At 49.0% G+C, this 26085-nt stretch overlaps 1 protein-coding gene across 12 annotated transcripts; it reads right to left on the reverse strand.

Moving 5' to 3' along the window:
• MTHFSD (methenyltetrahydrofolate synthetase domain containing) lies at window positions 1–26085 on the reverse strand. Of its 12 annotated transcripts, none has more exons than XM_023228930.1 (9): window positions 26025–26085; window positions 23693–23796; window positions 21935–22048; window positions 18471–18584; window positions 16561–16651; window positions 12125–12237; window positions 11721–11846; window positions 2763–2846; window positions 1–2292 (listed from the first exon to the last, which is right to left on the reverse strand). In XM_023228930.1, the coding sequence occupies exons 1-9, from the start codon at window positions 26062–26064 to the stop codon at window positions 1822–1824; spliced, it is 1257 nt and encodes a 418-aa protein (XP_023084698.1). In that variant the 5' UTR covers window positions 26065–26085; the 3' UTR covers window positions 1–1821. The 12 variants fall into 12 exon arrangements, with proteins under 12 accessions (XP_023084698.1, XP_023084699.1, XP_023084696.1 ...); XM_023228931.1 differs by lacking the exon at window positions 21935–22048 and adding an exon at window positions 22081–22194; XM_023228928.1 differs by having other exon boundaries at window positions 23693–23799.

The following is a 26085-nucleotide window of genomic DNA, read 5'->3' on the forward strand; positions in this document are numbered from 1 at the left end:
TGTGGGGGATTTTATTTCATGCACTTGCTCTTTAGTTTTTCTTACACAATGTTCCACAAATATAAAAATGAGAAACTCCTTCAGATTATCTGTGTATCCATATACCTGGATTATTCCGGCTAAAGTGTCAGGAAACCCCCCAGCAGTCTGGCTTCCCTGAGTGAGCCTGTACTGACTGGTTTAATCCCGCCGTCTGAGGGAGGGGTGGGCATCAGGCATGGCTGGACACAGGAGTTTCAGTGGTGGGGTCAGAATCCAGCTTCTCCCTCTCCCGGCTCCAGTGGGTCGATTCCCAGCAGTCCTTGCTCCTGTCTGCAGGGCTGTGCCCACCGCTGGCCGGACGGGGAGTGGACAAGGCAGGGATGACTCACTTGCTCTTCTCCTCGAGTTGCTATTCTAACGGCAGCAAATCCACAGAAAAAAGGTAAACAGAAAAACAAATGAGAATCTTTCAAAAAGAGAAATATTCTTTAAAAAAAGAGGAAAAAGGTGAGGACTTCAGTGTAACCAGGTGACTACTCTGAACTGGGGGCTGAGTCGGCCTCTGACATGGAGCTGAATGCCCAGTGACAAATGTGACCAGTCGTGTGGCGGGGGGCGGCGGGGGGGGAGGCCAAGGACACAGTGGGCCCAGGGCCCAGGTGTGGTGCTCCCAGCCGTTTCTACTCCCTCATTTTATTCATGGCGACTTGGGAAGGAAATCAGTCTTTAATGAGCAAATCTAAGGCCGCGTTTTCTTTCCAAAGTCTCCACGGGATTTTCACGGGAAAAGCAGTGAGAAAATGCCCTTTCAAAGAGAAGACTGAGTGTCCCGAAAACATTTTCTTTAAAGTGCGTGCAAGGGCTGCCCTCTTGAGGCATAATAATGTGCTTAAAATAACACTTGGTAAAACCCTCTGGCTAAAAAATCAAAATTTCCAAAGCATATACATTTGAAAAAAATAACATCTCCACTTAAAAGCTTATTTTGACTTGTTGCCCGGGATCAATTGCAAAAGCGCTTCTGTTGAGAAAGGACAGTTCAGCCAAACTCCAGCTGGTTTTTAGAAACAGAACTGGAGGGAAAAAACCAGAAAACGTAAGGCACTGGGCAAATGTGACGTAGGCTGGGATGAAACCCGTTCTCCCAGAGCGGGTCTCTCCCACAGCACCAAGTTGCTCCCCGTGCAGCCAGCTGGCTGAGGGCCCGGAGTGTGTCAGCAGAGGGAGGAGTGGGCTGGGGAGGGGAAGAAGGGACGCTGGCTCCCCAAAGTGTGACCTGAGGACTGATCTGAGCTGCAGTGAGCACTTTTTACCCAGGGGCTGAGCTCCCTGGGCTCCTGTGATGTGGATGGAGCTCTCCCTGCCATGCTGCCAGCTCAGGACCCTGAAGTCCAAGGGCGCTCTTCTGTACCCGGCATGCAGTCCTGGCCAGGGCCTCCTGAGAGCCAGATCCTCTGTCCATCTTCTCCCGTTCAGCCCACCCCTGGCAAACCCGAGATCATCTTCACATCACCCACCCCTGCTTCGCCGCTCACTCCGTCCCCCGCCCCTCTGCTCTGTCCCGCCAGAGAAACACAGACTGGCTCAGGGCCTGAGCCTGCACGAACGGGAGGCTGAAGTCTCTGTGTGCTGTGAGATGGGCTGTGGGCTGGCTTCCCCACTCACAGGAGGCCCCGGGCGTTCACTGAGTGGTGACTTCTGGGAAGAACTGAGACCCGAGCAGCTCACGCGGCGGCTCTGCCACGTCTTGCCACGCAGGCCTCTCGAGTGCCACGGGAACCGGAGCGGCAGGGGATGGGGATGGCGAGTCTGCAGTGAGCTCTGTGGCTCTCCACAAGGTCACTTGTCCCTCTGCTGCCTGGCCAGTGCCACCCTCAGGGTGTCGGTGCCCAGGCGCAGGCCCTGCAAGCAGGAGACGGCCTGCTGGGCTGCGGCTGAGTCTGGGTAATGGAGGAAGGCTCTGCGCCGTGGGCCCTGCCAGGTGAGCCGCAGGGGCACAGAGCCGAGTTCACGCAGGGCTCTCTTCAGGTCACTCACACGGGCGTCCCGGGGGAGGTTCCCAACATAAACGTCGGCTGCAAGCGGGGCACCCTCCCCTGGTGGGGAGCCAACGGTTGCCTCCATGGAATTGGCTTCTGGCCCGGGTGTGTCCAGGGGCCTTCTGCCCGCACTCAGGGGCACTGCCTGCTGGCGGCCTGGTTCCGGAAGGTGCTGGCGCTCACCCTGGAGGGTGACATCCTTCCCAGCCTGCTGCTCTCGGGCGCGGAGGCTCCTCAATACTGGGATTTTCTCCATCATCTTCCGGCTGATCTGAAAAGCAAAGCAGTTGCAGCTGTTCTCAGGGACAGAATCACAGGGCGCCTGCCACACACGCGTCCGCACCTCTGACTACCGGCTGTGCTACACACGGGCATGGGCTGGATGCCGAGTGGTCTACCTCAGCCCTAGGGACGGGACTCCCACTGTCCCACCCACTGTCTCACACAGACGATGTCACCAGTCTGTAGCTCTGCCCCTCGCCCCTGGCTAAAGGGAGATCAGTGCTCATGGGGGCTCTCTGGAGCGTTTGCCCACATGCTGTGGAGGTTGCAGGGCTGGGCCTCCATTTTCGTCCAGGCCCAGAAGCAGGAAAGTGAAGCTGGGGCTCTCTGCTCAGGCCTCCTACCCAGAAGAGGCACCTAAGGTTGCTACTATTGGGATTACAGGGTTACCAAAGGCAGCTCCCCTAATGACCTCCCGCCCTGAGAATAACAGGGAGCTGCCTCTGTATCTGCCCCTACCTGTGCCTTTGGGTGGGATGAGGACTTTAACAGGACCACAGGGGTCTCCTCTCCACTGAGGGGACAGCTGTCAGGGGTCACCCCCTGCAATGCAGAGCCAAAAATGCAGAAAACAAGGCAAGTCTGAGACACAGCTTTGAAAACACTTCCTAGTGACAGGTCACCAAACTATGAAATCAGTAATACTACGCAAAAGCTTAAGTCTCAATTGTATGGGACTTGTAGACAAAGGATATCTTTAGCTTTATCTGGATTTTTCTAATCAATCAGCTTTTGCAGTGGGCCCCTTGGAACAGACTTGAACTGGCTTGATGCAGCCTAAACAGTGAAGGCCTGTTGGCTCCGTCCTGTGGGGCAGTTTGCACTGGGGGCTGCCTGTGGGTCAGGACAAGTCAGGTGACACCTGGACCACCGTGCCCTGTGCAGAAAAGAAACAGACACTGTGTAGTCCTTTTTGACAATTCTCATGCTTTAGAGATATTTTTTATTTTTCTTTTGGGCACTAAGCTTTCACATGACCATGGTCACCAAGAGGCAAGCCGTGGTCACCTGCAGGCCTCCAACAGAAGTGAGTATGTCACAGTATGAGGCAGTACATGAGCTAGACAACTATAAATTGTTCTACAAGATGAAACAGTTCAACTAGTATCAATGCTCTCATTACATTCAGAATAATATGTAATTTAGAGCAATGGTTCTTATCCTTGGCAGGGTGAGAGAGGAACCTTTGTGAGGAGCTGGGGTTCCCTCCCAAGAATGACTCACCCACAATCTTCTGAACAATTTCCCAGGGTCAATAAAGACTATTCATGGGCCTCCAAGCTACAAGAGGTACACAGGCCCCAAGTTAAGCATCAGTAAATTAGAGTAATAGTTAAAGATACACAAGCACCTAAGAACAGCCAAGTGCGTTCCTGCAAACCTAGAGGCTCTCAATCCTCTCTCATCTAGTACCTGGCTCTGTCTCCCAGTGCTGTGTGGAAAGTAACCTCCCCTCTCGGCGAAACCTTCGCTTTGGTCAAAGTCCTCTGTAGTGGGATGCCACTCTGCTCCCTGGCACTACCACATCAGAAGCCTTGGCAGGTGGCAGGCACAAGGCCTCATTTTGGTCTTGAATGGCAAACAGACTCCTGGCTGTCATAGAAAGACTCTGCAAAGACTTGCTTCAGTATTTCCCATTGTTCAGACACAAAGGAAAACAACTCACATCTATGCCACGAACATATCCACGATGTGCTCCTTTCTAATTACAAGGCATTTCTCTTCCACTGGGCCCGCGGCCATCCTTCTCAAGTGATTTACTGCGAGGAGACTTAACTCACAGAGCAGTATCATACAAGCTCTGGGGCCCAAGGAATCTCAAAAACAACCTAAGTCCAACCAACCCAACCTCTTTCCACACCTCTACTCCACCTTCTCAGGAAGTTCAGGCTTTTGTGTTCTTCTGAAGTGTTTAAAAGTAGATATAAACTGGTCATCATTTGATTTTGAAGGATCTTTTAAATTACCAGATTTAGTACTGAGAACAGATGATAAAATTTAAAACTGCAATTACAATGAGAGAAAAAGTGTGGCTATGCATTTATCTGGAAGAACTGAAAGTTACTTGGCTCTGAGGATAGCACCAGAAGCCTTGAGGTGACAGCATCAAGTGGGCTGGGGGTGGGGGTGAGGTAAGGAGTGCAGTAAGGGGTAGGGGTTTGGGGGCAGGCTGCACCCTCTGGGTAAACACTGCTCTTCTGATGGGGTCTATCGGGAGCTACGCCAGCCCAGTTTCCTGCCCCCCGAGTTACTTCCCCTCCCATCTGTGTCCAGTAGCACCTCAAGGTTCCCTATGGCAGAAGCAAGCATTCTCAGGCGAGGCTTCACACTTGGGGTTTTACAGCAGGAATCTGTTTTGAAACACGCCGTGGGAAAGACAAATATATCCTTCCATGCACATCACAGGGAGCTCCTCCATTCTGAGCCAGCAAACATACAATCGGCTGAAGAATACTGAACACATCTTAACCACACATTATGAGCTGACGGGACGGCCAGGGACCCGGCACACTGGCATCCGCAGGGGGGCCGTTAGAATGGAAATGCACAAGTGTGTTCCACTGAAGTAAAATCGCTCTTCTCATGAGCAGTGCTTTTGGGTAAAGGATGACAAGGCTTCGCATCAGCTCCCTCCTCCTCAAGCTCTAATGGATACATCTTCCTGGCTGCGGGGCGGCTTTGCCACTCTGCCAGCTGCTGGATGACTGGGCCGATCCCTGCCACAGCTAACAAGAAAGCCTCCTGTGTACCAGCCAGCAGGGTGGCTGGACACCATGGTCGGGACGAGTGCATGGCAGTGCTACCGTTTCCCGGCTGGCAACAAGGAACAGCTGTTACATTCTGCCAATGTGGCATGTGAAGTGAAACATTTTGCTTGTTAATCAAACATGAGAAAACATTTTTGCCTTTCTATAATTAATTCTACTCTCAAAAAATAGTACAAACTTTTATTTATATTAAATATTATATTAAAATAAAGTTTAAAAATCTGTCCCCTAGACATGTTAAGTCAAATATGAATCTGAAATCTGACTTTTAAGATTTCTGACTGAGAATCAGAAACTGCTCAAAAAGCAGAGACTTGGGCTGCAATCCTGAGGCAGCTACAAGTTGCTTTTACTATTTTGGATAAACTGCTTTTCTTTCTGACTCCTGCATTACCTGACCTGCAGATAAGGAAACTGGATGATCTTTGAATCCCCCTCATTTTTTTTTTTTTCTTTTTGAGAGACAGGGTCTCACTGTGTCACCCAGGCTGGAGTGCAGTGGCACAACTCATAGCTCACTGCAGCCTTGAATACCCAGCTCCAAGCAATCCTTCTGCCTTAGCCTCCCAAGCAGCTGGCACTACATGTAGGCACTCACCACCACACCCAGCTAAGTTCTCTACTTTCAGTAGAGATGGGGTCTTGCTATGTTTCTCAGGCTGGTCTTGAACTCCTGGGCTCAAGTGATCCTCCTGCCACGGTCTCCCAAAGTGCTGGGATTATAGGCATGAGCCATGCTGGCGAAGATGAGCAGACATCAGAAGTATTTCTTTTTCTTTTTCTTTTTTTTTTTGAGACGGAGTCTGGCTCTGTCGCCCAGGCTGGAGTGCAGTGGCACAGTCTCAGCTCACTGCAAGCTCCGCCTCCCGGTTTACGCCATTCTCCTGCCTCCGCCTCCCAAGTAGCTGGGACTACAGGCGCCCGCCACCTCGCCCGGCTAGTTTTTTTTGTATTTTTTAGTAGAGACGGGGTTTTACCGGGTTAGCCAGGATGGTCTTGATCTCCTGACCTCGTGATCCGCCCGTCTCGGCCTCCCAAAGTGCTGGGATTACAGGCTTGAGCCACCGCGCCCGGCATCAAAAGTATTTCTAATACTAGGTTCAACCTCCATAAATAGTGAGTTTTCTTGCCTGAGATTGTGAGGGAAATGTGATTGTTCCCTGATGAAAATGCCTTAAGATACTTCCAGATGGCCAGTGAAATAACCATATGGAGTGGGTATGCTCAGAGGAGAGCACAGGGAAGGCCAAGGGAATGTGCTGCCTTCCGTAAACATAAACGCCAGGTAGGCCTCGAAGCCTCTGCTGGCTCTCTAAGGGCAGAATCTCTTCAACACGGCTCACGGAAAACCCTTTCGTTCACAGTTGATCAAAGGTGTCAGTTGGTAGAAAAAGACTCAATAGGGCCACCCCTTTACAACCACACTTCTACTGGGAGTGCTGGCGGACAGCAGGGGCGAGGCCTGGATCTCCCAACAGGGGGCTGACCACAGGCAGCACAGCGTTCGACTGTACCCCAACATCGGGAAGGGAGGGCTCAACTTGGGAGGGGTACGGAAGTCACTAAGAACTATTTAGTAAAAAAAATTTCTGTTTTCTGGTATACATGATCACCTTAAAACTGATGCTGCGAGATGCCAGCTTCCATCTGCACGCCGTGGCTCCTGCCTGGCCGTCATTGCAAGGCCTGTGGGAGTGACGTGCCTCCCTCCACCTGCTCTGCACAGAGTCCTCCGTGGGACCAGCAGCTCCTGCCTCACTTTCGCACTTGGAGTTTGGGCCCTTGGAGAAGAGCAGCCACATGGTTCCGCTCACACAGACACGCTTGAGCTTTCCGTGTTGGCTGTTCCAGTGTCACCCTACACACGTGTGTGCGTGAGTTTTAAGGACTGGCGCATCTTTAACTGTTTTCATTTCCGAATTCTCACTTCTACTAACTGAGTACACTGGGAACAGAGATACCTACCTTACTGCTGTATGACTGGGTTCAAATGCACCTGGGCACAATGTCTACCTTGGAAAATGTTGAACAAATTTACTGTTTTTTTCCTAAATATTGTTGATTATAAAATTAGGATATGCTTGTTGTGGGAAATTCGGGAAAAAAGTAGAAACATTTGAAATCCTATCTCCCAGAGATAAATACTGTTAATATTCTGTTATATTTCCTCCCTGTCTTTTCTCTCTGCCTTTTAACATGAGCAGAATATGAAATTCCATATCAAGCATGTGTAATATCATATTGTGCCTTTTCTACTTTATACCACATGCATTTTCTCATGCCACTAAATATTCTTTAAAAAGCTGTATGCACTTAAATGGACTCCCCCCATCCCCATTTTAAGGCACTGCATGTCTTCTATAGAGATTCAGATAAATCCTTATCTGAATTTCTACTTATTTCTCTAGGACTGATTCCTAGAAGGTAAATTATTAGGTCAAATACAGTAATTCTTTTCCAATGAAAGCCTGTCTCAGCCCTCTAAACGTACTGGTCCAGCTGTGGGTAGGGGTTGGTTCACAGTTAGCTGCGTTATTTGCAGAGAACAACTTTGTCTTATGTGGGATCTGAAATTGGGCTTTGCTGTCCCAGGACTGCTGTGGCAGACTTTTCTCAAATCCTTTTTCTTGAAGTGTCTATAGACCATGCAGCATACTGTGGCCATCTGAGGACCATCTCCCCAGCAGGCTGTGTGGGGAAGAACAGGCCATGCTTTGAAAGCTACAGAATTGTTTCCTTGAGTATAAGCACGAGAGTGGCTCTGGAAGAATCCAGTTTCCTTCATTAAGGAGCAAAAGAGTTGACCCGAGAAAGTCAGACGCACAGACCTTGGTCTATGGTATCCTCGCCACCCCCGTGGTAATCAGGAGCCATGTGCTGATGGGAGTTCCCGTGAGGAGCACAGGACGGGTGAGAAGATGTGTGTGAGTGACAGTCTTTCCACCGGGCAAAGGCCAAAAGGTCCTCTGGTTTGTGGGTCTGGTGAGGGGGACCACAGGCTTGCGGGTGCCCAAGTAGCTTCTCCTAAGCCCTCAGTCTCCCAGTAGGCTGGCCTTGCCTTCAGCACAGTTGAGGTTCTGGAGTCTGTAGCCATGCCCTACCATTCCTCTCCATCTCCGAGGTATTCTTAACATATATCTTTCTGGCTCCCCAGCTCAGGCCAGCTCTAGGGAAACACTACAATGGTGTGGCGCGTCTCCACTGCCCAGGTGCGGCTTGGGCAGAACGGGGCTTCCAAGATGGCGGTAGACCTGGGTCTCCCCACAGAGGCTCCACCCGCTGCTGCTGTCCAGGTGCTCACTTGGGTCCAGCAGGTGACCACGGGTCTCAACAGGAAGTTCTGTTCTTCTGTTGCCAGTGACTCACAGCACACCACTCAGCCCTGGGAGCTGGCTGGGACTCTGCCCCACAAGGGCAGGCACTGGTCAGTGGTCAGGGCTGCTCGACACTAGCGGGTCCGGGAATTCAGCCATTTTCGGTTTGCTACTGCACAGAGCTGAGGCAGCCAAATGGCTCTCAGCCCACTGCAGATCACCTGACACATGGCTGTCACAGGGAGGGACATCGCGTGACCGTCTCTAAGATGAGATCACCGGAGCTGGACGAACTGCCCAGAGGTTCAGGACCACATTCCAGCTTCAGGCCCAGGTCTCTGGTACCATCTCCAGCCTGGGAGTGATCCCTGGTGTAGCTGGGAGTTCAGGGAGTCCTGGGTTCTCAGGCTGCGGTGACTGGGAGATGGGGCAGCAGTGGCTATGCATCTTGTGGCTTGGATGTGGCCAAGTCACCCTGAGTTTCACGGGTCTGTGGGTGAGGCAATCGCCCCCAGAGACAGAAGAGCCCACGAGGACAGAGCAGGCAGTGTGCCTTCTAGAAAGGAGGAGTAAAAGCAGAGCCTTCTGGGGAATGTCTCTGTGCCTCTCTCTTCCTGCCAGAAAGTTTCTGATGAGGGTGCAGAGCGCTGGGACGCACTTTCAGCCCCTTTCCCAACCCTACCAGGCTTCCTTTGTTGAAGAGGAGATGGAGGAGGAAGAACAATGGCTACTCGTGGGGGGTCTCTGCAAAGCGCCTGCACGGTCACAGGCGGTATGGAGCAGCCGAAGGGCTGGAGAGCCGGGTCAGTGCCTTTCTCTCCTTGTCCTCCACTGAGAGGTAGTAAAGGGCATCCCAGGGCACCATGTGATAACCCGTGGCCACAGGGAGACACGTGAAGGACCCCATCTTAGCTCAGTGAGCTACCCAGAAGGACCATCCTAAGGATTCTGCCAGCAGCACAGAGAAAGAAGAAACATGCATGACGTCCAGGAAGATTTCTCTACTTTAACAACCTACCTCGCATTTGTGACAATGATGAGGACTGTGGCCATGCTCGCAAGCATCGTCCTGGGCATTCTACGCGCACTGCCGCGCACCCTCCTATTTCAAAGACAAACGAAGGGCTCGGAGGGTGTGCTGGAGGTTACAGATAGAGCTACGAAGTGGGAAACTCTTGACTGCTAAACTGAGCAATACGCTCACTGGCCACTTGGTCTCCTTTCTTCAGAATCATGAGACACAGGCTGAGAAGAGTCCACGTGGATGTTGACGGTGAATCAAGGAGATGCGCTGTTTACAGTAACTGCACTCAAGCGGAGCGTGTATCAGACTGCTCTGTAAGACTGGGCAGGACATCAACTATTGGAAAAGGTGGGACAAAGGCCAGGGAATCAGACGCTGAACTATCTTTGTGTTTTGAAAATGAGTAAAGGAAAGGCAGTTTGTGCTTCCTTCACATCCTTCCGCAAACGATCGACAGTGCATCGCAGATATGCCAGTGAGACGGCCAAGAGGTAAATTCTTGGATTCTAAGACCTACGAACCTATAGTGATAAATCATTACCACTATAATATCATGGACAGGTATACCAAATATTTGCCAAAAAGTCCATTTGAAATGGTATCATAACCTAGCACTGAACAGTCCCCTTCCACATCCAAAATCTTTCCTGGAATTTAGGGATTTTTTTTTTTTTCTCCCAACAAATGTTGATAAAAACTCATTTTAGCTGCATGGCTAGTGAGACTAAAACAGAAACACTGGGGGCTGGAGAAAGTGACTGATTTCCTCTGACCATGCAAAGGAATTACCAGGTGGTGAAACTGAGAACACAGGACCCAAAATGAGAGACAGGTTTTGAAAAGTTTGAGATTCTTGCTGAGGCCTCATAAACAGTGACCATTTTCCTGGAAGAGGGTCTCGACAAACAGTGAAGCCCCAACGCCCTCCCTCCCCCACAGTGCTGACCCTGTTTCAGGAACCTTGGCTGAGTTTGGTTTGCTTTTCTGTAAGAGGATATACTCATCTAACGTGTCCGATGGCTTCATTTGTTGCTACTTTTCTACTTTCTTGTTAAAATCTCCAGAAAGTAACCAGGCTGTTCCTAGCGCTCTTCCGGCAGAGGCTGTCCAGGCTCCCCCTAATATGGCTGCAATGGGCCCCTTCTCTGACATGCTGGCCTGGAGGGACTGCCAGCAGCCCGACTGTGGCTAATGCCCTTGTGCAACTTTCCCACCATCCCTGTTCTTGGCTCTGAGGAGCCACCAGCCTCATGCTCTGTCTAGTGCATTGGCTTCCACTTACAAGGAAGCTGTGGACCAGAGTTTCCAGGTGAAAGACTCTGAAGAAAGACACCAAGGGATATTTTCATTTCCTGGAACAGCAGTGACCGCCTTCTCCCCAGTGCTCCTGGTGCGCCTGGAGGGCCACCCAGCCACTCTGGGTCACACAGGCTGTTCCCTCTGCTTTCATCAGCAACCAACCGAGGAGTGCACACCTGAGAGGCCCCAACAGTGCCTGCCCAGGACGCCTGCAGGGAAAGTCCCTGCTGGGCTGTGGCGAAAGTAGCAGGTATTTTGTGTTCATCCTTAGAGGTAGATGTTGTTGATTTTCCATGCCCAAAGGAAGGATACTTTCAAACGCTGAATGATTTGGGTTTAAAGAATGGGAGACGTGGACACGTATGCTTATTTGACCAATAGTTTTGTCCGCACGAAGCACAAATGTCTTCTCAGTAATTCTGGCTGTTTGTCAGCAGAGACAGCATCATAACCTACAGGCTGCCCTGCAGGGTCAAACTCCTACTGCAGACTAATTTGCAACGTGTGCCATTCCCTAAGCTGGAAATAAAAACGACACACGTATAAAATGTACAGAGGCTTGGTACTGCCTTCTACTCAGGCTAGATCTGCTTGAAGATCCAGATCTTCAGTTAAAAAAAAAATCTGGATTTAAAAAGGGAAAACCAATGAGATAATGCCAGGCAGAGTTTGCTGTGCCTGGAATGGCAGAAAACAACTCTTAAGAATGAAAAACAGTGGGCAAGTAAAGCTTCAAGGCATTCGCCCTGCTAGCCCATGTGGCCATTTCTGCCATCTACAGAGGCAGATTTTAAACCTAGCTGCTTTTTAGAATCCCAGAGATCTGTAAGCAGATTCTTGGGCCTGGGCCTGGAGATTGTCATTCAGGAGCCAAATTGTTCAAAAGCTCCTTGGGTAATTCTAACGTATAGCCACGCTGGGATTGCCAACAGCTCCCATGCCAGACAGAAAACACTTAAAAGAGGAGGGGCCGCTAAGCTACAGGCCAGAGCTGGCCACTGCCGTGACCCACCTTAGACCAGGTGATTCCCATTGGCTGTGGGCGCTTGCAGTCTGTGGCGATGACTCTGGTCGGAGTGAGGATGTAGTCAACGGTGATGTCGTGCTCCTCAAGGAGCTCTTCAGGGATGTCCACGACCTGGGGGAACGGAGGCGGGATAAAGGGGCTGGTAGAAATGCCACTGCAGTCGTGCACACTGCCCCACCCCGTGGGAATGTGAGGCTGGCTAGAGAAGCACCCCCACATCCACTCTGGGGCTAAGGCTTAGCCCCTGCACCACTAGCAAGTCCAGCCCTGGCTGATCCACACCACTCATGACACGGCATGGTTCAGAAGCAGACGAGTCTCTTTCCCCACCCCCTGCTCCCTCAGAAGAGAGTGGCAGTGGCTCTGCTCAGCCCATTCATAAGGAGCACCTGGCAGTCGTGGACGATGGTGACCACCGGCGTCTCGTTGCTGACGGCACCCATGGATACCATCATGGCATATTCCAGATCGGCGTAGCCTTCTCCCTTCCCGATTCTCCAGCCTGAGAGACAACCGAGAATCAGTATCGCTGTGTGGTCCGGGGCGTCGCTGAGAAGTGGACTTTCCATCAGGTCCAGTGGAAGGAGAAACTTGAACCCAATATCCCGAGCTAATCTATAGAAATTTTCACAGAAATGCCCACCAAATGCCCACAAACAGCCCACCATGAAGATGGACTTTTGGGCATTAAACAGGAACAATAACACAGCAAATGTCAGGTGGTGAAAATACAATGATGTGAACACTGGACCGTTTAACCGTGTCACAAAGGGAAACAGCTCACATTCATGTCAGCTTTATGTTAGCAAGATCCATACTTAAAAAGAATGAAAAGAGCAGTTCTCAAAAAGACTAAAAACAAATTCCTACTGAAAGCAAAGTGTGTTTAATCAACTTACCTCGGGGAGAATCGCCGCTGTGAAGTCAGGAGCCCGTGACGGCATGGCCTTGTTTCTTCAAAAACACTGAATAGTCACCACTGGACACCAGGTCCCGAGGGACGGTTTAAGCAGTACTAACGCGTTTTGCAAATATGTAATGAGTGGCACCACAAAAGGATTATCTGAGCCTAAAAGAGCAGCTAAGATGAAATCAAGGTTTAACCGCCTCTCTAGCCAAATCAGCTATTCAGAGACAAAAATGCAAGAAGACAGGAAACATCAAATGCCTTCTGACCCTCACGGAGAAACTACAGTTCCTCTTGTGAAAAGCCTGAGGCCCTTCAGAAACGGAGGCCTGCGTGTGCCACCACCAGCATCACCCCCAGAACACCTGCATTACTGCCGCTGTGCCTAAGACTCACATCTGATCGTGCTACTTTGACAATTCAAAACCTCCAACTGTGCATGCAAAGAAACAAGAGAAAGAAAATTCAACAGAAAAAATAGCAAAGGATATGAACAGTTCACAGAAAATGACAGGCAGATAAGCAGCAAACATACAAAATTCTTGACTGACTCCTAATTAGGTACAAATCAAAGGCAAAGGGGATACTATTCACTGCTCACTAGCAGACTGCAAAAAGTCAAAGCTGACTCATTCCAGCTAGGAACAAGGAAGCAGAGACAGAGGCCGGGCACCACTGTTGGGGCCGAAAGTGAGCGGCCCTTCTGGTGGCAACATCGAGGCTGACAAAAATCCATCCTTCAGTATGGCAACTCCCCTCCGAGGCCCTGGCCCGTGGAGAGCCTCAAAGACGCACCTAGACTATCCCCCAGAACATACTTCACTCTAGCATGATCTGTCAGGGAGAAGACCAAAGCCAAATCTGGAAATAACTCATAACGTATACATCCGTCGGCCGGGGTGGGCTTCAGTTACTGAGGGGCAGTCACGAGAGAACATCGTGCAGTTCCTCAACACAGGCCGAGGAGGCCGGCCTGCTGTGCTGACAGGAGGGGCGCTAAGACACATTCTCCAGCGAGGCACGGAGCTCTGTGTGTGCCACTGTCCCTTCTGTGAATGTGGAAAAGGGATGTCTATAAATCTATACCTATAAACTATAAGACAGGGGTTCCTAACTCCCGGGCCACAGACCAGTACCAGTCCGTGGCCTGTGAGGAACCGGGCCACACAGCACGAGGTGGGCAGTGAGTGAGCAAAGCTTCATCTGTATTTACAGCCGCTCCCCATCATTCTCATTACTGTCTGAGCTCCACCTCCTGTCCGATCATCCACGGTATTAGATTCTCATAGGCGTGCAAACCCGCGTATGAACTGTGCATGCCAGGGATCTAGGTGGCACGCTCCTGATGAGAATCTAATGCCTGCTGATCTGTCCCTGTCTCTCATCACCCTGAGATGGGACCGTCTAGTTGAAGGAAAACAAGCTTAGGGCTCCCACTAATTCTATATTATGAGTTGTGTAATTACTTCATTATTTATTACAATGTAGGAATAACAGAACTAAAGTACACAATAAATGTAATGTGCTTAAATTACGCTGAAACCATCCCCTCCCTGGTCCATGAAAAAATTGTCTTCCATGAAACCGGTCCCTGGTGCCAAAAAGTTGGGGACCATTGCTATAAGATATCTGTGTCTCGGCAAAAGAAACTGTCATCAGAGTGAACAGAGAACCTACAGAATGGGAGAAAATTTTGCAACCTATCTGTCTGGCAAAGGTCTAATATCCAGAGTCTATAAGAAACTGAAACACATTTACAAGAAAAAAACCCAAACAACCCCATTAAAAAGTGGGCAAAGGGCCTGAACAGACACTTCTCAAAAGAAGACATTTATACAGCCAACAAACATGAAAAAAAGCTCAACATCACTGATCATTAGAGAAATGCAAATCAAAACCCCAATGAGATACTATCTCACACCAGTCAGAATGGCGATTATTAAAAAGTCAAGAAATGATAGATGCTGGCAAGGCTGTGGAGAGATAGGAAGCTTTCACACTGTTGGTGGGAATGTAAATTAATTCAACCATTATGGAAGACAGTGTGCTGATTTCTAGAGGACCTAGAACCAGAAATACCATTTGACCTGGCAATCCCATTACTGGGTACATACCCAAAGGAAGATAAATCATTCTTCTATAAAGACACATGCACATGTATGTTCACTGCAGCACTATTCACAATAACAAGGTCATGGAATCAACCCAAATGCCCATCAACGATAGGCTGGATAAAGAAAATGTGGTACATATACACTATGGAATACTATGCAGCCATTAAAAGGAATGAGATCACGTCCTTTGCAGGGACATGGATGAAGCTGGAAGCCATTATCCTCAGCAAACTAACACAGGAACAGAAAACCAAGCGCCACATGTTCTCACTCATAAGTGAGAGCTGAACAATGAGAACACATGGACACAGGGAGGGGAACAACCCACACTGGGGCCTGTCAGGGCAGGGGAAGAGGGAGGGAGAATATCAGGGAAAATAGCGAATGCATGCTGGGCTTAATACTTAGGTGATGGCTTGGTAGGTGCAGCAACGCACCACGGAACACGTTTACCTATGTAACAAACCTGCACATCCTGCACGTGTACCCCGGAACTTAAAAAAAAGGAGATCTGTGTCTCACGCGCATGCTACTATGTATGACATCTACACTAGGAACTCCTAATGGGGCAGCTGGGGCAGGAACAGGGAAGACGTATGGTAGAGCTTTCTGTGCCGTTCAATTTTCTAAGCAGACACATGACTACTTACTACTTTACACAGGGGGCCAGCTGAACAATGAAACTTACAAAGCATTGCTTTCTTCTTATACATCCCTGAACCTGATGATCTTTTTCAAGAGGGGACCTTTGCTGATTTCCCACCACCTAGAGCCCAAGTCCCATCATTTGGCCTCAAGGCTTCTGAGAAGGGGCCGTAACCTAGTAAAATGCCTGCTGCCTGAGGACCCTTCCGTCCTCTCTGCCTGGGCAGTGGCCAGCGTGCAGGAGCCAGCCCTGAGGCCGCTACTGAGGAGATGCCCCCTCCAGGCCAGCAGGTCCCTCCTCAGTCTCCCCCTCCCACTCCCGTCAGTCCTGACTTGTGTCAAGCACTGATCATGTCAAGTCCTGTCCTGGTCCAGCTCTCATGTCTGCCCCACCCACACACTGTGTACTAAGGCAGAGACCACCCAGTGCCTGCCTGGCACACAGCAGGTGCAGCAGGTACACCAGAACAGTGTGCTCCTGAGTCCCCAGCCTTGATGACACAGACGAAGCACCGGAAACTGGGAATGCAATGAAAGCAAAGAATAATGTTCCCACATCAGCTCTAGTGGTGGCTGGGAAAAGAGGGTGTCCTGAAGCTGGAGACAGCGAGGAGTGGTGCGGTGACCCTGCCCTCTTGGCAAGGGCCCCCTGGCCTTGTGGACCGAGAGCAGCCTGCGTCACATGCAGCACGGCAAAGCACCAGGCCTCAGAAGGAGTCTCAGGGACACACCACGTTGTTCAGGAGCCTGCTGCTTCATAATGAAAACAAAGCTTGGAAGGTACTGTTTTTCCATTTGCTGGAGTCCCTCCAAAACCAAGTATTTACTGACATACTGAAAAGAAATTCAGCTCCAGCTCCAGCTCACTTAAGAACAGACAGAAAACATTTCACCACCTGAAGAGAGAGTTATCTCACTTTGTTTTCCCTGCTAAGAAAAGTGAAAATGCTGTACATGTGTTGGGCTGGGGCCAGGAGTGGGGGGCTGAGCCAATTCACCACTGAAAAATGCAGTGGCTTCGGAGACCAGGTAAGAGCATCCAGAAAGCAGAAATCACCAGCAACTTTTGAAAGACAAACAGCCTGGCACTGACAGCCTGGCACGCAGCCGCCTTCGGGCAGAGCTGTCACACTCAAGAGTTCCCATTTGCTAGTCTTACCTTTTTCAGAAACGGCGACGGATCCCACCACAACTAAATCCACAAGGACCCTGGAGTCCAAGCCAATGGGGACACTGCAGTTCCTCACACCCTGCACACAGAGACATGGATTGGAAAACTTCAACGCCAGCTGCTTCCTCATTTTGTAATTCATGATCAAAGTGCACTCAGGGTTTGAATCAACCTCTTGGACAAAACCGATGCAGGCACACACAGCACCGCGGAGGTGGCGTTTCAGGAGAAGCCGCAGTCCAGAAACCGCTTTAGGGCAGTTCCCCGTCTCTTTCCCAGAAAGGTGGCCAAGGGGAACTCACAGCACAAATTCATAGGCTGCCAACTTCATAACATTTAACAAATCGTTTTTCCCCATAAGGCAGAAAAGCACAGTGGTGAGAACACAGGGGCAGAGTCCCAGGAAACTGGGTTCAGAGCCTCTGAGCCACAGGACCCCAGCAGGCTGGAGCTCTCTGAGCCTCAGTTTCTTCCCCTGTAAGACAGGGACACCACGCTCTGCCTTGTCAGACCATTGTTGGAATTAAATAACAAAACATATGCATTTAGCATATAAGACATGGTCACTAAACACTGTATGACATATTTATTCAATATAAAATCCTGAAGGGCACTATTTTTATGTACAATATACTCACTTCTAAAAAATTATCCCTTCACCCAAAATGTCCCAAAAGTGTAACGCTTTATATTAATGTAGGCCTGCATGTAAAGAATAGGGAAGTTGAATATATTCATTGATTCTCGTAACATGGTTTATGTAAATCTCAGGAAAAAGCCATTTCAGTCCTGTATCCAGCAGTAACTGATCATTCAACGTGGCAGTGGGCTCTGTCTGTCAGTGCAGAGCTATGACAAGTTCCGTAAGGATCAGTGCACACGGGTGGCTTGGGGTCTCCCGACAGTCACACGGGGGCTTAGTCCAGGAAATCCTCCACTGCAGGTAACCCTGGGTTCTCATCACCTCACAGGAGCCACAGGGGCAGGCGCTGACCAGCCGCAGAGGAACAGACGGCTTGCATTTGTGAATGCCGACCATCACCATGGTTTTGTCTCATTTTTCTACCTTTATTTTTCCTTGGCTCCTTTCTCTCTCTCTCTATATATATTTTTTTACTTTATCGTATGTATTTTTATAAATCATATCAAATTCTATTTTTGGAATAAGCAGGGTGCTAATAAGTAAACAATAAAACATTCCAGTTTTATACATTAGGCTTAAGTGGCAAATCCCATAAAATAGGATATCTTGAATTGCCTTATTTTTTATTCTCAGTAGATTAGAAATTAAATGACTTGGAGTTTACTTTACGATTCTTTAAAAAGCCACCAAATTCGACTTCCTTAACTGTAAAATACATGACCCATTGTGTTATAATGCACCCTAAAGTCATACTTGTACACTTGGTTTTACTAAATTGTGAGGCATTCAAGAAAATCTTAAATTTATAATTGTCAGCAATTACTCATTTAGAACTGGTGAGGCAATTTCCAGTGGAGCACGTTTTGGAAATTCTATCCCATCTCCCCAGTCACTCTGGTGGCATCTGACGAACAGGCTGGGAAGAAGAAAAAGCTCCACAATACTAAACATCGCAGGTTAACACTGGGCAGCGCCGAGAACCAGATCACTCGTCTTCCCTTTTCTTACAATAAGGAATTTATAATTTGTCAATTTGGTGCAAAACAGAAATTGAGTTACAGAAATAGAATCTGTTTACTCAGTTTTCCTACTTGGCTCTGTTAGTGACAGAATTCTTGAATACTTTAATATCTCTGTTCTTTTGGCCCTGTTAAAAATGAATTCCAACTGCGTGACGCTATCTTATGCGAACTTGTGAGAAGCCTTCACAGGGTACAGTTCTTTCCTAGGTGAGGACATTGCTTCTGGCACTTACCTGAGAGGTGGCACATTTTCTCAAGATGTCTTTAGTTGCCCCAGGGGGTGGTGTGATCTTATTAAACAACCCCGTTCTCAGTCGCGGTGTTGGAACCAACAATGTTTTTTTGCTCTTTTAAAGAAAAGACAATCAATAAATTACAAAATTAAATTATTCCATAGGACTTTTTTATATGTGTTTTTACCATTTCAGGAGGAGAGGCAAATTACTATTATCTGCATTTTTTTTTTTTTTTTTTTTTTTGGTGTGTGCCAAGGAAATTACTTATTTGAAAACCTAATTAAATAATATGTGGGGGTCGATTTTTCTTAGAATCACCACTCGGCACCTCCTTACCCTGAAGAGCCAGTGTTTACTAAGCTTGTTAATTTGACTTCACTTGCCATTCAAAATCGTTACAGGTAAAAATTGACAACAGAAATCCAAACTAAGGCTGGTTCTGACAAAATCCCAACCTCAACTTTCCTGTGCCCTCTCTGCGCTCAGCACCAAGTGCAACACAGTTACAATAATGTTGTCATTAGAAACCAGCAAGGCATAGCTATCTTACTCAAACATTTCTATGCAGTTTGGCGGTTCAGCAAATCACAGTCAAAGAGACCAATAATCATGATAATCAATACACCAACACGTGCCGATAGCCCTTCACTTCTACTTAGTTCTCAAATGCCTATTGGGAGAACCTCTACAACAGGGCTTCTCAAAGTGAGGGCCCTGGGCCAGCGCACCAGTGCTTCTGACCTGTTCGAAATGAATCAGCCCCTCTGGGGGAGCTCTGATGAGCCTTCCAGTGACTGATATACACGGAAGTTTGAAAACCACTGGTTGAGATGTCTCATAGATTATGCAAGGGTAAGCCACAAGGCAATCACAAGATCTGTGAAATCTTTGATGTAAATAATAGTATATTTTAGTTTTTGAGCAGGAGATGACATCGCAAGACCAATAAAAGACCCATAACATCTGTTTGGCCTATTTCAACAAAGGCTTGTCAACCACGAGAGCAAAGGACTTCAACACAGCACTCTAACTGCCGCGTGCTGCTTTCTGTGCGTGGTGGAGTGTGGCTCCCCTCACTGGCAGTGTTGGAGTCCTGTGCACCACACTATGGGATCACTCTGTCTTTTCTAGAAGCTGCTCATCCTCTGGCTCAGTGGATCTCAGCCTTTAGTGAGCATTAGAATCACCAGCAAGCTTTAAGAATTATCGAGGTCTAGACCTCACTCCAGAGATCAATTGGAACCTGGCATGGCCAACAGACAGTCTTCAAGCTTCCTTGAGTGACACCACCATGTGGCTAGAGCTGGCAAGTGGCACCTGAGCCAGTGGTCCTGAAGCCTGTGTGCTGGGAGCACCCCCAGAGTATTGATGAAGCAGAGTCTGATGCCACTCTAGAGACTCACAGGACTGGGGTTGAGCCTGGGAAGCTGCGCATGCCCCCCGCACTGCGGACTGTGCGGTCAGACACTGGCCGCTGTGCCTCTAGGTGTGGCCTGAGGCTGTGCATGTCACCATTGCCTGCCCACACACAGTGCGGCTCAGGAACCTGGATTTTTACCTGCATCCCAGCTGATCCTTAAGTCCCTTAAAGTTTCCAAAAACCACTGAGGACCCTGTAAGCACCAGAACTCAGGGACCACATGTGTGTTGGTGTCTTTCAGCACTACATCCTATGCCCAGCACGCAGCCTGGGAGATAGCTCAGTTATGTATGCAGTTGTTTCTCCAGCCTGAATAAATGATGGCATGAAGCAACAGGGATTCGCTCAGGGCTGCATCCCTCTTCCAGGCCGTCTTGGCTAAGGCTGATCTCCACACGGTCAAGGTTTCTGATTTTTGCTCTGAGGGGCTGACAGCTGAGAACACCCCGAACTTCACACCTGCAAGGACTGGCTCTGGAGTCAGGTGGCTGGGTCAGAATCCTGGCTGTACCGAGACTGACATGTGGTAACCTGAGGTGGAGCCTCTCTGCATCTGGTTCCAAGTGTCACAGAGGAGAAGAGATGGCTCCCATAGGACTACTGGAGAGCTAAACCACATAACACAGGGAAAACATTCAGACAGAACCGCGCCTCGAATGCAGCGACTGCCGACTGCTGTCCTTCCTTGCTACTGCTGCTACTCCTACTTCTAGCTTATTCAAATGATTCATTAACTGAGAAAATAAGGCTGACAGGAAGCTACGCTTCTGGAAGAGCCTACGTAGAAGTTTCTCTTGGGGCTGAACCGCCATCAGCAGACAAAACGATCTCCCACACGAGCTTGGACCCAGGGCAGGCCCCTTCTCTCAGCTCCAGCAGGAATACGCTCTGCCATTCACCTTTTTTTTTGCCAGGCAGTGTGGAAAGCGCCCTTCTCACCAGGGCTTCTCAGGAATTCGACTTGACAACTTGGGTGGGAGAATGGTGTCAGCACACAACGCGTGGCAGCATAAGGCAGAATGACGACGATTCTGCCGTGAGATGGCCAGGACTATACTCATGTTATCAGCTGTGATTTGCTTCAGCAAAACCACACTAAACATTACATTACATTAATGGGGTTATTTGAATGTTACTGATTTTATAGTTTTGTTTGTATTTAACTTATATGCTTATTTTGGTTTTATAGTTGCATAAAAGCTATCTGCACTATAATTTATACCAAGTTTTATGTTTATCATATTGAATTTGATTATAATAAACTAATTGAAAGCAACCCTGGGGGAGTTTTCTTTTTTTCCTGAAAAGGGGCCTCTATGTTTTCAGTCGGGAAACAGTGCTCTAACTGATACATTTTGAGGGCACATCAGGCTTCTTGCTCGTGATGGATCATGTTTCAAAGAATGATAACACTACAACTACGGCAGAAAGAACTAAATATGTTGTAATCTTCCTCCTCTGATGAAGCACACCAAAACTGAGAATGCGTCCACGCCACAGTTTCTGTGTTTGGTTGGATAGGAAGAAAAAAAATAAAAATTCTAAGAGCATGCCTGAATTTAAAAAGTTTAACAGTGTTGAGAAGAAACCTTTCCAGTTCTTATCCCTGGTCTTCATAGTATCAGAACATGACAAGTGACGTCTGTCATCCAGAAGCAAATGATTCTGTGTTCAGCAAGCTTGTCAGCATGCTCATTTCCAATGGCAAAGTGGTGTCATCCGTTTCAGCTCCAGCTCCTCAATTCTGGAACACCACAGGTTCTGCCTGCGTTCCCTCTCTTGTGCGGAAGCCATTGTTTTGAACATCCTTTATCTCTGAACTTAGACACATTTGGGACTCCTGATGGACTGAATGCTAAACAGCTGAAGGGCTTCTGAACTATTCTTGGAGAAATCACCACCAAGGGCACCTTCTCTGTTGGAGGGAATCAGAAGCACTGACTTTCTAAATACAAGACAGACGTGTGCACCGACCAGCGACCTCGAAAACGTGTCCCCCTTGGCAGCCAGGTCTCGGCTCAGCTCAGGGAAGTGGAATTACCTGCAGCGCCAGCAGCCGAACGCCTTCCAGTGGTTTATCAGGGTCCACTTTAACTTCCTGTGTTCTGGCAAAAACGTCTAGGTCTTTGATGTTTTGGCAGGCCAGATAAGACCCCTAGTTAGGCAAATAGACAGAGGTGCACTTACTTCAAGGACGAAGAAGCGAGCATTTTTCTGGGGGGCATCAGGATTTACTTTAATGGTCCTGGCCGTTTTGAACGCCTGCAAGCGTGGGAGTTGCTCGGCAGCATGAGAAGCGCCCTGTTTCCAATGCAATCGCACGTTACTGAAAGGACAGCATGCTCTCAGGCCAACTGCAACCCAAGCAGCTCGGCCCAGAATCTCACCCAGACAGGCACTAACAGTCACCCAAAGAAACATCTAAGGAAGTAGTCTAAGTAAGGAAAGGGATTTGAGAAAAGGAGCCTAATCCCACTTGAGTTTTTCTTTTTTTTTTGAGACGGAGTCTGGCTGTGTTGCCCAGGCTGGAGTGCAGTGGCGCGATCTCGGCTCACTGCAAGCTCCGCCTCCCGGGTTCACGCCATTCTCCCGCCTCAGACTCCTGAGTAGCTGGGACTACAGGTGCCCACCACCACGCCCGGCTAATTTTTTGTATTTTTAGTAGAGACAGGGTTTCACCGTGTTAGCGAGGATGGTCTCGATCTCCTGACCTCATGATCCGCCCGCCTCGGCCTCCCAAAGTGCTGGGATTACAGGCTTGAGCCACCGCGCCCGGCCCCACTTGAGTTTTAACTGAAATAAAACACGCACTCCAAAAAGAATACAAATCACGAGTGCAAAATGTGATGATTTTTCACAAAATGAAGACTGCTGTGTAACCACCACCAAAATCAAGCAACAGCATGACCCCCACCTCTCTCCTGTTTCATTCATTTTTAAAGATTTCTACATGATTCTCTACATCCTTCATCTTTTCCTCTGCCAAGATACATTTCTCTCTCTGGGGTCAGAAGCATTAAAACAAAACACAGTAACCACAGAAAATCATCAAAAGAGCAGTTTTTCAAAGGGACAGGACAGTCTTGGAACCACCTCAGCTGAGGACCAGAGAAGGTGGAGCTTGTTGTGGAAAAGCCAGGCTTGGGGAGAGACAGTCCCGACAAAATGGGGTGAAACAAGCAAACAGCTAAGTCCTTCAGGCCAGAGAGAGCATTTTTGAAAAGCGCTTTCTTTTTCTCTTGGAACAGGCATGCCAAAGATTATGAACTGTTGCACTGCCTCTTTCAACTAACCTTTTTTTTCTGTCAACCCTGTTAGGAACAGCCATCTTTGATTGTCTTACATTTTGATCAGCTGGGAAACTGAGGCCCAGCATCATTAGGCTGGCAAGGCATTCATTTCTTTCCGAAGGCGCTAGAGCCTGGACTTCCAGTTCAGTACCCTTCACTCCCTAACGCTCTTAGCAGGGCCAATTTTGTGAAAAGCCATCACAACAATAACATGCTTCTGGCCAGGATAAATATTTTACTTTGTATCATACAGAAAACAGCAAGTACCACCACCTCACCTAGAGACAACCAGGCCACCCTGCACAGAGAGGCAAGAGGCCCCAGGTGAAGCGTAAACCACGTCTCTAAACGCTAAGGATGCCCTGGCCAAATGGTTTTGATTTCACACCACTGCTCACTGCTCACCACATTCTAATCCACCATGATGCAGTACGAGAATTTTATTACGAGTGTTATTCATTTAGGAATATCTTGTTTTCCTTTTCCAGACTCCAGAAATGTGTCAGTACCTTAAAGTTGGGAATCCTGTGATGAACAGGTCGGGGAAAATCAGCTAAATTTTGTGATTCCATGTGGTCCCAAATTTGCTCACGAATGTCCTGTTTGGAGACACCTACTGCAACAAAAGATTCCCACTTAATAACAAACAAAGGAATTCCACAGCCCATGCTGAAAGCCTGCTCCGGTTACACGCTCAGCTCCCCACACCAGAGTTCACGACTATGCCAGACCAGATTGAGAGGTCTTTTGGTCTCTACATCGAGAAACATAGTAAGTTTTTTTTGTTTTTGTTTTTGTTTTTTTTTTTTTGAGGCGGAGTCTTGCTCTGTCGCCCAGGCTGGAGTGCAGTGGCCGGATCCTAGCTCACTGCAAGCTCCGCCTCCCGGGTTCACGCCATTCTCCTGCCTCAGCCTCCCGAGTAGCTGGGACTACAGGTGCCGCCACCTCACCTGGCTAGTTTTTGTATTTTTAGTAGAGACGAGGTTTCACCGTGTTAGCCAGGATGGTCTCGATCTCCTGACCTCGTGATCCGCCCGTCTCGGCCTCCCAAAGTGCTGGGATTACAGGCTTGAGCCACCACGCCCGGCCGGTTTTTTTTTTTGAGATGGAGTTTCGCTCTCGTTGCCCAGGCTGGAGTGCAATGGTGTGATTTCAGCTCACCGCAACCTCCACCTCTGCCTCCCGGGTTCAAGCGATTCTCCTGCCTCAGCCTCCTGAGTAGCTGGGATTGCAGGTATGTGCCACCACATACTCACGAACAATTACTAAAGTTCAGAGTAAATTAGACATAGCCCTAATATTTAATCCAGTTATACTAACCTTGTAGCAGTAGGGGAGCCAAATACAACCCAAGCCTTGTAACCAAGCCCTCCTAGAGTCCCTGCTTGGGGACTCAGGTTCTGCTGATGTAGAGAAACTGTCCTCTCAGTCTATTCAGTCTTGATATAACTATGATTCGCTTATTCTTGCCGTAAGTCAGGTAAGCTTGCTTTAAAACTAAGTGATCTCTAAGACAGCTATTATTTTGGATTACTGACTGTAATCCCCTTTATTAGCGTGGGCTTAATAATTAGATGACCATGTTGGTCTTATCTCTTGTCATTCCTCACTCTGAATCCAAAAAGTGGCTCAAGGACTGTTCTTCTCTGGCCCCAACATACCTGCCTACCTCCCTCTACCTTTCAGGCCTGTACCGCCTCTGCTCTCCCTCAGGTCTAGCTTAGATTCGACCTCCCCCAGGAAACACTCTGAGCGCTGTCTCAGGCAGATGACCCTCCTTTAGAAATCTAAAGAGTACCCATACCATTTGGGTTTTTCCCCCAAACTGGAACAATTACTACAAGGTTACCACATGTATTGCTTTCACTAACAGCCCAGAGGGCCTGGAATATCCCCAGCCCTGCGCAGGATACCCTGTGGGACACAAGAAATGTACCACTGTGGCCCCTGCTCTGGAGTCAATGAATCCCATAACATTGATTTCCCCTAATAAAGCAATGGGCTGACTGGTAAGGGGAGGGGTCATTGCAAAAGACAAGGGCAGGGCCTTTCCTTTGGAAAGTTACAAAAACATGAAAAATAATTAAAATAGTAAAAGGTGACACATAGCAATGTGTGAAATGCCTGAACCCTATTCTGTAATTGTCTGTTTGCTCCCTTAGCAGGCTGTGGGCCCTGCTGGGTCAGCGTGGGTCTCATTCACCCTTAAGTCTCCAGTCCCAGCTCAGTCCTGGCACAGGGCAGGCATCCCAAAAGGTCACTCTAACCATGACGGCATATGATCACCCTTCGTCTATGCATTGTGTGCATGCTGCACACGTAGTATGGGTGGGAGTGAACCTGTTCACAGCCGGGGTTCCGGCATTTAACAGACCCTGGCACACCTTGTGTACTAGTAGTACGAGGTATCTGCCAGGCAATCCTGCGAGCAATCATCCACCCCTTCCCCCACTAGAGAGTGACTTCCTACAGGCCAGGGGCTCTACCGGAGGAAGCCTCCCCAGTGCCGAGAGAGGGCCCCGCACGGACAGGGCTTCCACAACCATCTGTTAAGACCACAGCAGTTAAGCGACCCCCGCGTGTAAGTCAAACCGGCTTCCCCGACCTCACGGGGCCCACAGGCTCCCCGACGTGCACGGCAGGTGTCCCTCCCGCCCTGTCTTCCCGTTATCTTTATTTGGTTGGACCCGAACCCAGCACAGACCCCCTCCGATCCCCTCGCCCGCCTCCGGTGATTCTGCGCCATCCTCTGCCAGCCCCCGTGGCCCCGCCTCGAGCCTCACCGGTCCAGGCCGTCCCTCCCCATTCCCAGCCGCCCGGGCGCCGCGCCCCGCAACTCACCCGCTCTCGGCTCCATGGCGACGCAGTCACCGCGCGACATCTCCCGGGGCCGAGTCTGGCG

The sequence above is a fragment of the Piliocolobus tephrosceles genome, chromosome 17 (genome assembly GCF_002776525.5).
Source record: "Piliocolobus tephrosceles isolate RC106 chromosome 17, ASM277652v3, whole genome shotgun sequence".
Lineage (NCBI taxonomy): Eukaryota > Metazoa > Chordata > Mammalia > Primates > Cercopithecidae > Piliocolobus > Piliocolobus tephrosceles.

Excerpts from the sequence above, each read along its gene's own strand:
- MTHFSD (XM_023228928.1), bottom strand. The coding sequence starts at position 26,064 with ATGTCGCGCGGTGACTGCGTCGCCATGGAGCCGAGAGCGG. Across the intron at positions 18,585-21,934 it reads TTCGGCTGCTGGCGCTGCAG|AGCAAAAAAACATTGTTGGT; the intron begins GTAATTCCACTT and ends TTTCTTTAAAAG. Across the intron at positions 2,847-11,720 it reads TGGGAATCACCTGGTCTAAG|GGGGTGACCCCTGACAGCTG; the intron begins GTGGGTCACGGC and ends TCTGCATTGCAG.